This window comes from Muscardinus avellanarius, assembly GCF_963383645.1.
Source record: "Muscardinus avellanarius genome assembly, chromosome: 20".
NCBI classification, from domain to species: Eukaryota; Metazoa; Chordata; class Mammalia; order Rodentia; family Gliridae; genus Muscardinus; species Muscardinus avellanarius.
This window is the reverse complement of record NC_137806.1, coordinates 27,353,259-27,363,710: the sequence shown is the minus strand read 5'-3', so window position 1 is coordinate 27,363,710 and position 10,452 is coordinate 27,353,259. Positions and strand designations below refer to the sequence as shown.

Sequence of the window (10,452 nt, the reverse complement as noted above, 5' to 3'; positions counted from 1 at the left end):
AATCTTACAAAGATTCATTAGATAACAGGGTGCTTCCAAAAAAAAAAAAAAGAAAAGAAAGAAGAAATTTCACTAATAGAAATTTTTTTTTTAAATTTCAAGCAAAAAGTTTCTGCTTGATTGAGGCTCAGTTATCACCTGAACAGAATGTACTTTATATATTTATTATGAAAATTACAGGCATTGACATATGGCACCCAGCCCCACCCTGTTCAATAACTCTGAAGGTGTTTCATAAGTAAGACAAGCCAGGTTAAGTTTTTTTTTTTGTTGTTGTTGTTTGTTTTGTTTTGTCTCTTGTTTACCTTCTTGCTTAATGGAATTGTTATGGCTAAGCACACAGCAGGGCCAAAAAAAAAAAAAAAAGGAGTTTTCCCAAAACCCAGCAAATCAAGTGCCTGGATTTTGAATTGCCAAACAAAAAGAGCATTTTCTCCCTAAATAAAATACATTTTTAGGTAAATGTATTTATCAGCCCAGATTTAAAAAAAAGACAGTTATGTAAGTTTTAATCAATGCTCATTTCCAGGAACATCAAACAGAACACCAGCCTAGCCAGACACACACACTTTCTCTGTCTTACACACACACACACACACACACACACACACACACACACACACACACACACACATATAAAAAGAAAAGTCCCACACCCAACAGCCAGCAGCTGGCTGAATTATCAGCTGTTCATGCTGTGGTATGCCAATTCGGGGAAATTACTCCTTGGAAAAAGCTGGGAAAATCTACATGCTGAAAAAAATAGCTTCATCTGCATAAAAAGTGTTCTAAAAAAGAATCCCTGTGATTAGCTTGCTCTTAGGTTAGATCCTCTCATAAGGCTGAAATTGAAATCAAAACCTTGGTGTGTCTGAGTCCAAATGACGGGCTGGCGTTCTGTTCACTACAGTTCTGAGTGGCCAAAGGTGTCCCTATTCCAGACATGCCAATACTGACGGGCAAAGTCAGCAGTTTGGAATAGATGCGATGCAAAGAAAGTCTTTAGCAAATCATTAAATTAAAGATAAAGCCTCTAGAAAAGTTAGGTTATAGTTTTCATTTTTACCTCCTCTATGGCCATTTTGAAATATTTCTTCACAGGCTGTAGATTTTTTTTTTCTAGCTAAACATTCTAGTTTCTCCTTAAAAAAAATATTTATATATTATCTATATATATAATATATATATATACACACATACACATACTATACACACAAATATACATACACAAGAATTCTGCCCACTTTAAAAAAAAAGTAGTATACTTTCTGTATTACCAACAGATAGCTAGATAGATATGTGAAACTTGTGCCTTTTAAGCAAATACATTGACATTGGCTTTTTTTTATACTTCTGTATCGTTAATATGTGTGAAAATGTTACATATTAAATACAGCCGGTGTGTGATCTATACAATTGTTGTGCAAGGTCTATATGAAAGTCTTCCAGTGGTAGAATTGGTCAGATATTTCAATTACCATATGTTGTTTTTTTCTTCCCCATTTTTAACACTGATGGTCAAGTTGTCTAAAATATTGAATACTGACATATCGATCAAAGGAATTTGCATCTATTTGTCTTTGTGAAGGAGGACCTTGAAGAGGTTTTTTTTTTCTCTTTCTTCCTTTTTTTTTTTTCTTTTTTTCTGTATTATACATTTGATACAGTACAATTCCAGGTGAAAAAAGAGCCTTAATAAAGCATACGTCACCAATACCCCTGTATGAGACCCCCGCATAAAGGGTCACTTGCATAAGGCACCATTTTGAAGGTCAACAGTGCATTAACAGCTAGAAAACCAGAAATTAGTCCTCAAGGCATAAATAAGAAAAACAGCTGCATGAGAAAACAGTTCTAAGCTTTAGTGGTTTTATCCACCCAACTGAGAAACATTTTAGGTTTTTAGCCTAATGTAACATTAGACTAGCGATTTCCAGCCCCAGCTATTAGATACTCCACACAGGTCCAAATTCTTCCAAGGGCCATCACAAAATTCTCCAAAAGAATTAACTCCAAATTCAGAATCTTTTTTTTTTTTTTTTTAAATAATCCTATGCTGCACAATACCTTTCTGGAAAGGGGAGTGTTACAAAAAGAGAAGGGGGAAAAACTGTGTCTTGCCAGGCTCAGATGGCGTAGGGATCACTTCTTAGACAAATTGTATCTTAGCTGCTCATTCATTGGAATAAAAATTGCAGTCGGAATTTAAAAATGGAAAAGCATATAGTTCCCCAGACCATGCATGACTTTTTGTATTAGAAGAAAAAAAAATATTATCATTGTGTTATATTTGTAAATACAGCTTATACAATGGGTTACAAATGAGCTCTGCGGTAGCAAGTAAAACAAGCTACTTGACACATTGCACGTTTAATAGCTGCACCAGACATCAAAAGTTCCTCTCATACAGGAGAGGGGAAAAGAAGTTCCCCTGCCCTTAACACTCACTCGCTGCTCTGGGTCCTGAGTTCCCTCTCCCACCCTCCAGATTTTTCTTCTTCTTCTTTTTTTTGTTTTTTCCCTTTTGTTTGTTTTTTTGTTCTTTTGTTTATTTTTTTCTAAGGTGCAGACACCCCCCAGGAAATGACTGGTGGTCATCTCATTCCACACGATATACTCCTTACACACAGAACATTCATACGACTTTTTCTTTCTTTTTTTCTTTTTTTTTCTGTCTCTTGCAGTGTTGCGACCACAAGGAAAAACACAAAAAGTCTGCCTCTCCATTCAGTCAGTAATAGATCCTCAACATACAGTCAACCCAACCATTAACATTCTTAGTACGCATGCTCACGGAGAAGGCTCAGGAGCCTCTCAGAAGGTTGGGTACCAGTGGCGAGTCCAGGGTCACCCAAACACTGCGCACCAGGGGTGCGATGCCGCTTCTTACATGACCTTTTTAGCCCTCAAAAGACCTTCCAGAGAGAGGCCCTGAAGACAACTGGGTAGGGTGCAAATTGGCATTGGCATGCTTTGGCTGGAACACGCATCCCTCCTCCCACGGCCGTCTGTCAGCCCGGAAGCCTTTTAGCCTACAGGAAGCACCCCTCTGCTCCTTCACAGGTGTCTCTTCATGTGCAGGGCCAGGTGGTCAGACCTGGAGAAACACCTGCAAATCAGAAGCAAAGACGTTAGGGTTTCCTTCCTCCTCTGTGCCACCAACCAAATGCCTGGCTTCCCTGTGCTGCCCCTCCTAACCCTTCTAGAGGAAGAGGTGGGATTACCCTGAGCCTCTGTCAATGATCTCCAGGGACAGAAAGTCCCCCAGGTGGCAGGAATGTATATTAAGATGGTCTCCAGTCAGCAGCTGAAAAGTACTTTGGAGAACCTAATTTCATGTCCAGTTTTTTCAAAGTGGAAAACCATATAGGGCCCATCTTTAGAAAATGTGTTCTAGCTGGGCATGGTGCCGCACACCTGTAATTGCAGCATTTTGGAGGCTGAGATTGGAGGATCTCGGTGCACAGACAGCCTGAGCTACTCAGTGAGGGCCTTTGCAACTCAGTGAGACCCTGTTTCAAAATAAAGAATAAAAAAATAGGGCTGGGGGTGTGGCTTGGAGGTAGAATGCCCCTGGGTTCCATTCCCAGTACTGCAAAAAAAAAAAAAAAAAAAAAAAAGAAAAGAAAAGAAAAGAAAATGAAAAAGAAAAAGGAAAAAAGAAAGAAAGAAAGAAAGAAAGAAAAGAAAGAAAGAAAGAAAGAAAGAAAGAAAAGAAAGGCATTCTATTCTCCAATCCACCTGGCATGGTGCTTCCTGTAAGCTGGACATTTCACACTCCGGGAGAGTTTCTAAAAAGCTCAAGGCTTCAGTGGAAACGTTGGAGAATGGAAGGAGAGTGCCAGCCCTTCCTGCAAAGGTCTGCTGCTGCACTCCTACTTTGCTCTGGACTCTGTCTTCCCACGGCCCTAGGCTACTTTGCCAAGGTGGTCCTCACGCACATACCTGTCACAGTGAGAACATTTAAAGGGCTTGGCACCGGTGTGCTTTCGGAAGTGTCTGGTTAACTCATCACTTCTTGCAAAACGCCACTCACACCCTTCCCATGAACATCTGTAAGGCTTTTCTCCTGGGAAAAAAGCAAAACACAGTGCGCCGTGACTTCACTGACCGGCCGAGGGAAGGCAGACCCCAACAACACACCCAGTGGTGCACGCAAGTTCAGGGGCCCAGTGGCCTAGAGAATCCCTAAGACACCTCAATTAAGGCCTGTCTGTGGTCAACTAAAGGCAATACACATGATTTCTGTGCCTGATTCAGACCTCTCCCAGCTGTCCAAGGGACCCACGCTTGGCAAAAGCTATGCTCTCCAAATCAGAGTTAACACGTGTAACAATGCCAATTACTCAGAGGGGCAAAATACTTGGAAGGCGAAGTGTCAGCCTGCTTGCCTTGTGGAGGGCAGAGATTTATGGCTTTCTCCACAGAAACTGCTTCCCTGAAGCACTACTCTGTTCCTTCCTTCCCCATGGCATGAGTGTTTGCAGTTTCCTCTGGGACCTCCTACATTTCTATCAAACTGAAGTCATGAGTTTCTGGGAAACCTCATCCCGACGTTCCAGAATCACTTTCTAAGTGGCAACTCAAGTGGCCAAGGTGACTTCATTCCTTGCTCAAATGGTAATTATGAATTCAATGTAAGTGCTACCTGAGAACAAAGATGCTGAAGTCAACGTGGGACAGACCTTGCCTGGACGTGAGGACATCTGTGCCCCCTCCCCCTGCAGCAGCTGTCACCAGGCCCTGTGGGGACCCTGGCTTGATCTCTCCGCAATTTGCTCTCCTATTGGTTAGATGAAAGTCTGGACCACGTGATCTTTCCCAGCTCAAATTGTCCTGTGATCCACCACCAGTTATCCTATGGGTCCTCAAGATCTTTGTCAAACTAAGATGTGACGTTTCATTCACAGGTCATTAGCGTGTTATCAGAAAACATAGGCCAGGTGACCCCTAAGTCTCCACAAACACCCACCGCCCAATACTGATGCTTACAGAGCCCAGGGGAAGCGCTCGGGCCTCACGCATCACCATTGCCAACACCAGCACACTCCATGCTGCCCAGGGACCCTCAGTCCTGACCCTGGGATGTCATTTCAGAAAGTGATGAGCAACCCAACGTAACATGATGCATGTACGACACAGGCGGAATGAGGACCCTGGGCCTCAATCGACTGGACTGTTGGATGGGAGAAGGCTTGGGTGTCCATGGCAACTGTGATCTAGCCTCTTGCTTAACCTAAAAGTATGAACCATTCATCGGATTCAAATGTCCAGTCTTTAAGATTCTACTCTGAGCTCCAAAAGGCCCCAATTCATGGGTAGAGAGAATTTAGGAAGTGAGGATCTGTTCTGCCGTGTGACCACATCGTGCTGAGCAGCCCTGGCTCCCTCCCAGGGCTGGTCCAATCCAGTGGTGCCCACCAGCGGCTGACCTCCCAGGTCCCAGGAGGGAACTGACCTGTGTGAGTACGCTGATGTGCTTTCAAGTGGGAGCTTTTGGTGTAAACTTTTCTGCAGCCATTAAAGTGGCACCGATGCACCCTCCTCCTGCCATCTGGGGAGGCGTCTCCACTACCCTTGTCTCCAGGTTTTCCTGAAGTTCCACTGCGGACCTTCCCCGGGGAAGGCAGCTCTCCAGATACGCAACCCCACAATTGAGAAGGTTCCCTGCTCAGTTCTGGAGAAGAAGGAGGCGTAGAGGTGACAGAGGAGCTCAGATTTCCTGAATTGACCAAGACTTCCCCAATAGGGTCGGATGTAAACTTGGTGGTGGGTGAAAGTTCCTCTGAGCTGTCGGAGGACTCGCTGCTCACATCTGAGTTCAGGCTGTTGGTCTCTAAGTTGTAACTAAAGCTCGGGCTGATCAGCGCGTCCTCTGGGGGACTAGAAGAAATCTTCAGTTCCGATTCCTCCTTTTTCTCCCGAGCCAGAATGATTTTGGTCCACAGATCCTCCTGGCTGTCGAATTTGATTTCGGAGGCTGAAACATAGCAGGGCTCACTCTGGAGGTAGCGTTCCAACTCCAGGCAGGTCTGTGCAAAATGAACCAGAATAAGGCAGGTGATTGTCAGGACTACCAGAAGAAAGTGGAACCGAAAGGAAGCACATTTGTAAGACCATACAAGAACAAAGGACAGATAAACTGGAGGTTTAACTCACTAAGGGCACAAACCCTTCTGTCATTAGAATCTGGGTCTTTATGAAAGTTAAGAGGAAATTTGTTTCTAGGCATGGTGTGAATTCAGAAGGAAAAGCAGAGGGGGGAACCTGCCTGGCTTCCTCAGCTTTGGAGCAGTGGCTACCAGTGATGATCGCTAAGCCTGTTTTGTTGTTATAGTTACGAGTGTTGACATTTCTAATGAGTTTCCCGTAAACCACACAAAGCAAATCAGCCTGACACACATCACCCCCCCCAACAGGTTTAACCAGATTATCTGACATTCTCAAGAACCATGTGTAGTAAGGAAAGCCCCAGCCACCATTCACACAGCACAAGTATCCACAAACAAGACAGAAAAGACTGCATGTCACACAATGTGTTCGGATGGACCCCCTTGGGGACACCTCTGACAACACAGAACCATCCCCAGAGGGCGGACAGCAGCTAGCTGTCTGCATTGGGGGCATAAGTGAAGTCAGTGGAGTCACAGAGAAATCAGCCCATTTCCTGCAGAGCTGAGGATGTTTTCAAAGAATGCCGTTCCCAAGTGCAGGGGTCATGTATGCCGCAAATAAGAATAAAAAGAAAAGAAAAAAGAACTTCAATGACTTCTACCGTGGTCAGAGAGAAATAAGAAACTTCAACAACAGCGGTGGAGGAATAATTCCAGAATTACCATCTGCTGTTGTGAAGGGTGCAAGGGGGAAATTACTCCCGGCCCTGCTGGGAGTCCCACAATGAACAAGAACTTTATCTACTGGCCAAGAGTACAACTGTATGAGTCATCAGTCCTATTTCTTTCACGCAATGCCAAAGGAGACTTCCTTTTGAAATTCTGACCAACAGCCAAATAAGGGCCCCGGTTCAAATATACATGCAGTGTGTCATGGACAAGGTGCCCCTCCCCAGCCCCACAACCAACCTTTCAAGAAGCTACAACTGCCGAGATCAGCATCCCCTCTCCCCACCATCTCAAACTTTCTAGCCACTGGAAAAGAAAAATGGTAGGAAACATTTTAGAATTAAATTATGTCTGCCTTGATTTCCACTAGGTTGCCTGCATCCCCATATAAGGTTGTGTTTGCTACTGGGCAAGGCTATTCATGTAAATTTCGACACCACACTGCTCTTCACCACAGATCATTTGCAGGGCACAAGGACAGCCCTGAGCTCAGGCTACCCCAAAGGGTTCCGCTTAGTTAGCAATATTCCTTCTGCCATGATTATCTGCACAAAATTGGACCTCTGGGTTACAATGCACACTACGGTGTTCTGAAGAGAGGCAGCCGCGATACCATTTTATTGATGTTCCGAAGGAAAAAAAAAAAAGGAAAGCGCATTTTACAGAGAGATCTTGTTAAACTTTAATAATCCGGCTAATTTAAAATCTCCATTATGCTGATGAGCACCGGGGACCTAAGGAAGCTCTCTGAGAGTTTAAAAGCCTCTGAAGGCCACCAGGAGCCAAGTCTGGCTGGTTGCCCAAATCCCAAAAGCCCGAAGGAAACGACTTAGATCAATTTCAAACACGTCCTAGGGAGCAGCTTCTTTGAGGAGGAAAGGGGGGAGGGGGGAGGGGAAGGGGAGGCAGAAGAGAATTGTGAACAATTAAGCTGGCCTGTGAAGGTTGCAACCCTTTGCATTTCAGTCTTTTTAAAAGCTTTCTAGGCTTTGAAAGCCACACAATATATTTGATCTACTAACTGGGCTTCCTGACCCAAAAAAAAAAAAAAAAAATCTCAAAAAACAAAAAGACAACCAAACAGCACATCAGGGCGGAGAGAAAACACTAAATCCTCTTCCTATCTTTTTAAAGACAATGGGACAAAGTGTTATCGTCTCTCTCCCTTCCGGCGAGCTTAGGAATTAGAAGGGGAAAAATTAAGTTTCTTCAGTTCCCGATGCCCCAAATTCTGGTTCCACTAAAATGCCGGAAACCCAGGGTTCTTCTCCCCAAACTAAGACTTGAAAGCAACTAGGGCTGGCTCATTGTCATATGACTGTCAAGTCACTGGTGTGCAAACACCTCCCCCGGTAAACAAGAGAAGCAGGTAAGAAAAATAAGGCAGACCCAGGCAAATGTTAAAGAAATAAATCCAAAGAGCCTGAAAGAAACTGGACATGGCCGAGGGATTTAAAAAAAACACAACAACAACAACAAAATAAGCTCGTCTACGTTTCGCTGGCAAAATTTTAGATTTAAAAACCCCGTAGGTACAAACACCAAAAAGCCAAACAAAAACAAAAATCCTTTTCGAATAAATAATAATTTAAAAAGCCCTTGGCAATTCAGGCAAGTCCGTTCATATGACAAGGTCCAGCTGTGGAGTTTGGACCAGATACAAGCCCCCAACTTGTGCCAAGGGCTCGGGCCGGGATCGGGCCGAGGAGTTCGGGTTTCTCCTCGGTGGATGCGGTTCAGAAGCTCCGGGAAAGGCAAAAACACTCGGGCAACCACCGAGCGCGGCTCTGCTCTACACAAATGACAACTCCGCTCCACGCTGCAAAAGGTCCCTTTTACAGTGCCTTCCGCACTGGAGGCGGCAGAAGGGCATTTTAAGGTAATTACTTTAATTTTTAAAAATTACGTAAATAATCATCATCATCATCAAAAGAAAAAAAAAAAAAAAAAGATGCGCTTCCAAGCACGCACCATCTTGCCGGCGCCTCCGCGCACTCCCTCCTCGGCGCACCGGGCACGTGAAAATCTCTATTTACCTGTTGCCAATATTCCTCCAGGGACGGCAGAGCCGAGAAGTAGCCCGTTTCGTGCACAATCTGGAGTTCCTGGAAGATACTGCACATTGGAAGCACATCCATGTCGGGTTGGAAAAGACAGTCCCCGCTGTCGGGAAAACAGGGAGGTGTGCGGTCTGGAGTCGGAGCCGAAACTCTCCCCGCGAGCGCAGGTGAAAGTTTCATGCAAACTCAATGGCACGGCGGCGATCAGACGCCCGGTCCGGACCCTCCCGCAAGCCCGCAGCGCGCAGAGCCCACACAATATTTGCAAACACCGGACTGACTGCAAACGTAACCCCTGCAAAACTTCCCTATTCAAAGCTCCGCTGCCAGCCTCCCCCCTCCTCCCCCGCCTGGCTCCCCCCACTCCTCCTCCCCCCACGTGACAAGCCCCGAGCCCGCCCCGCGCACTACCCAATCCCGCCGCTCCCGGCCCGGGGGCTGCGCGCCGATGATGTCAGCTCCGACCAATCACGGGCGTTGACACACAGCGGCCCCGCCTGGCGTGACCGAGCCTCTCCATCACAGCCCTCGCCATTGGTTCAATTCGAACTCTGCCCGTTCTGATTGGAAGGTGGCCTCGCAGGCTATTTTTAGCAGGGTATATAAGACGCAGGCCACCGCGCGCCGAAGGAGTCGGAGCTGGGAGGTGCGCGGCCGAGCGCTGCAGTCTCGCGGCCGGGGCTGGGACGGCCCGGGCCGGGGAACCGGGTCGGCCCGCTTCACCTATCCCGGCGCCCGGCGGGTTACACCGTTCGATCCCGCCACCCTTGACAAGTCCGGGTCGGGACCCGGACCCGCCGCGGCGTGAGCCCGGGTTCCGGGAAAGCACCCTGCTAGCATCTCTCCCGCGGCGGCTGCCGGTCCCCTTCTCCCAGTGGCTTTTTCTGTCCCTCTCCATCCCGCTCCGTCCTCCATCAAGGTCCCGCGGTCCCTCTTTGTCCCCGGGGCCATCCAGTCTCTCTCAGTGACCCTCTGTCTCCCTCCTTCCCTCTCTGACCCCTCCAAACTCAGGGCCGCCAGACTGACCTAGGGAGGGACGCGCAGGCCAGCGGCCCCGGCCCGCAGGTGTGTGGGTGTGGGGCGGTGTGGCCGGCGGCGGGGACCGTGGGTGCTCCAAGTCTCCGAGATGGGTCGTAGGTGAGCCCGCCACCCCTGGAACTAGGGCTCCAGGTTACCCTGGATACACCCCCGGCTCTTTATTTTACCCCCTTCATTCCCCAGCACGGGAGACAAATCTCCCCGACATGCTGGAAACACCCCCCCCACCCCCCTACACTCCTCGGATCCTGTGGGAAGACTTTTGCCTCTGAAAGTTAAAAGGGCAATTTTAAGGTCCCGCCCCCAAAGAACCGATTCTGTTTTAACAAGCTCACCCAGGTGTACTGTGGCCAATTGAAGTCGGGGAAGCACAGACCTGTAACTTAGAATGTCCTTTTACGCGTTACTTGCCCTACAACTTTCATTTTAAGAGAATGCAATCTGCTTTGATTGGGAGAAATGAATCTGTTTATCTTGTAGCAGGCTCTGTCAAAGACTACTCACCAAGCTTA

At 46.7% G+C, this 10,452-nt stretch overlaps 1 protein-coding gene across 3 annotated transcripts; it reads right to left on the bottom strand.

Annotated features, from left to right (window-relative positions):
• Positions 1-2,975: 2,975 nt before the first annotated feature.
• On the bottom strand, positions 2,976-9,082 carry KLF6 (KLF transcription factor 6; the record flags this gene model as incomplete). 3 transcript variants are annotated; one of them, XM_080717155.1, is made up of 4 exons in its annotated part: positions 2,976-3,109; positions 3,946-4,069; positions 5,459-6,032; positions 8,879-9,082. In XM_080717155.1, the coding sequence occupies 4 exons, from the start codon at positions 9,080-9,082 to the stop codon at positions 3,058-3,060; spliced, it is 954 nt and encodes a 317-aa protein (XP_080573281.1). The 3 variants fall into 3 exon arrangements, with proteins under 3 accessions (XP_080573281.1, XP_080573282.1, XP_080573283.1); XM_080717156.1 differs by having other exon boundaries at positions 5,576-6,032; positions 8,879-8,980; XM_080717157.1 differs by lacking the exon at positions 3,946-4,069 and having other exon boundaries at positions 3,072-3,109; positions 8,879-8,980.
• Between the last annotated feature and the right edge of the window lie 1,370 nt (positions 9,083-10,452).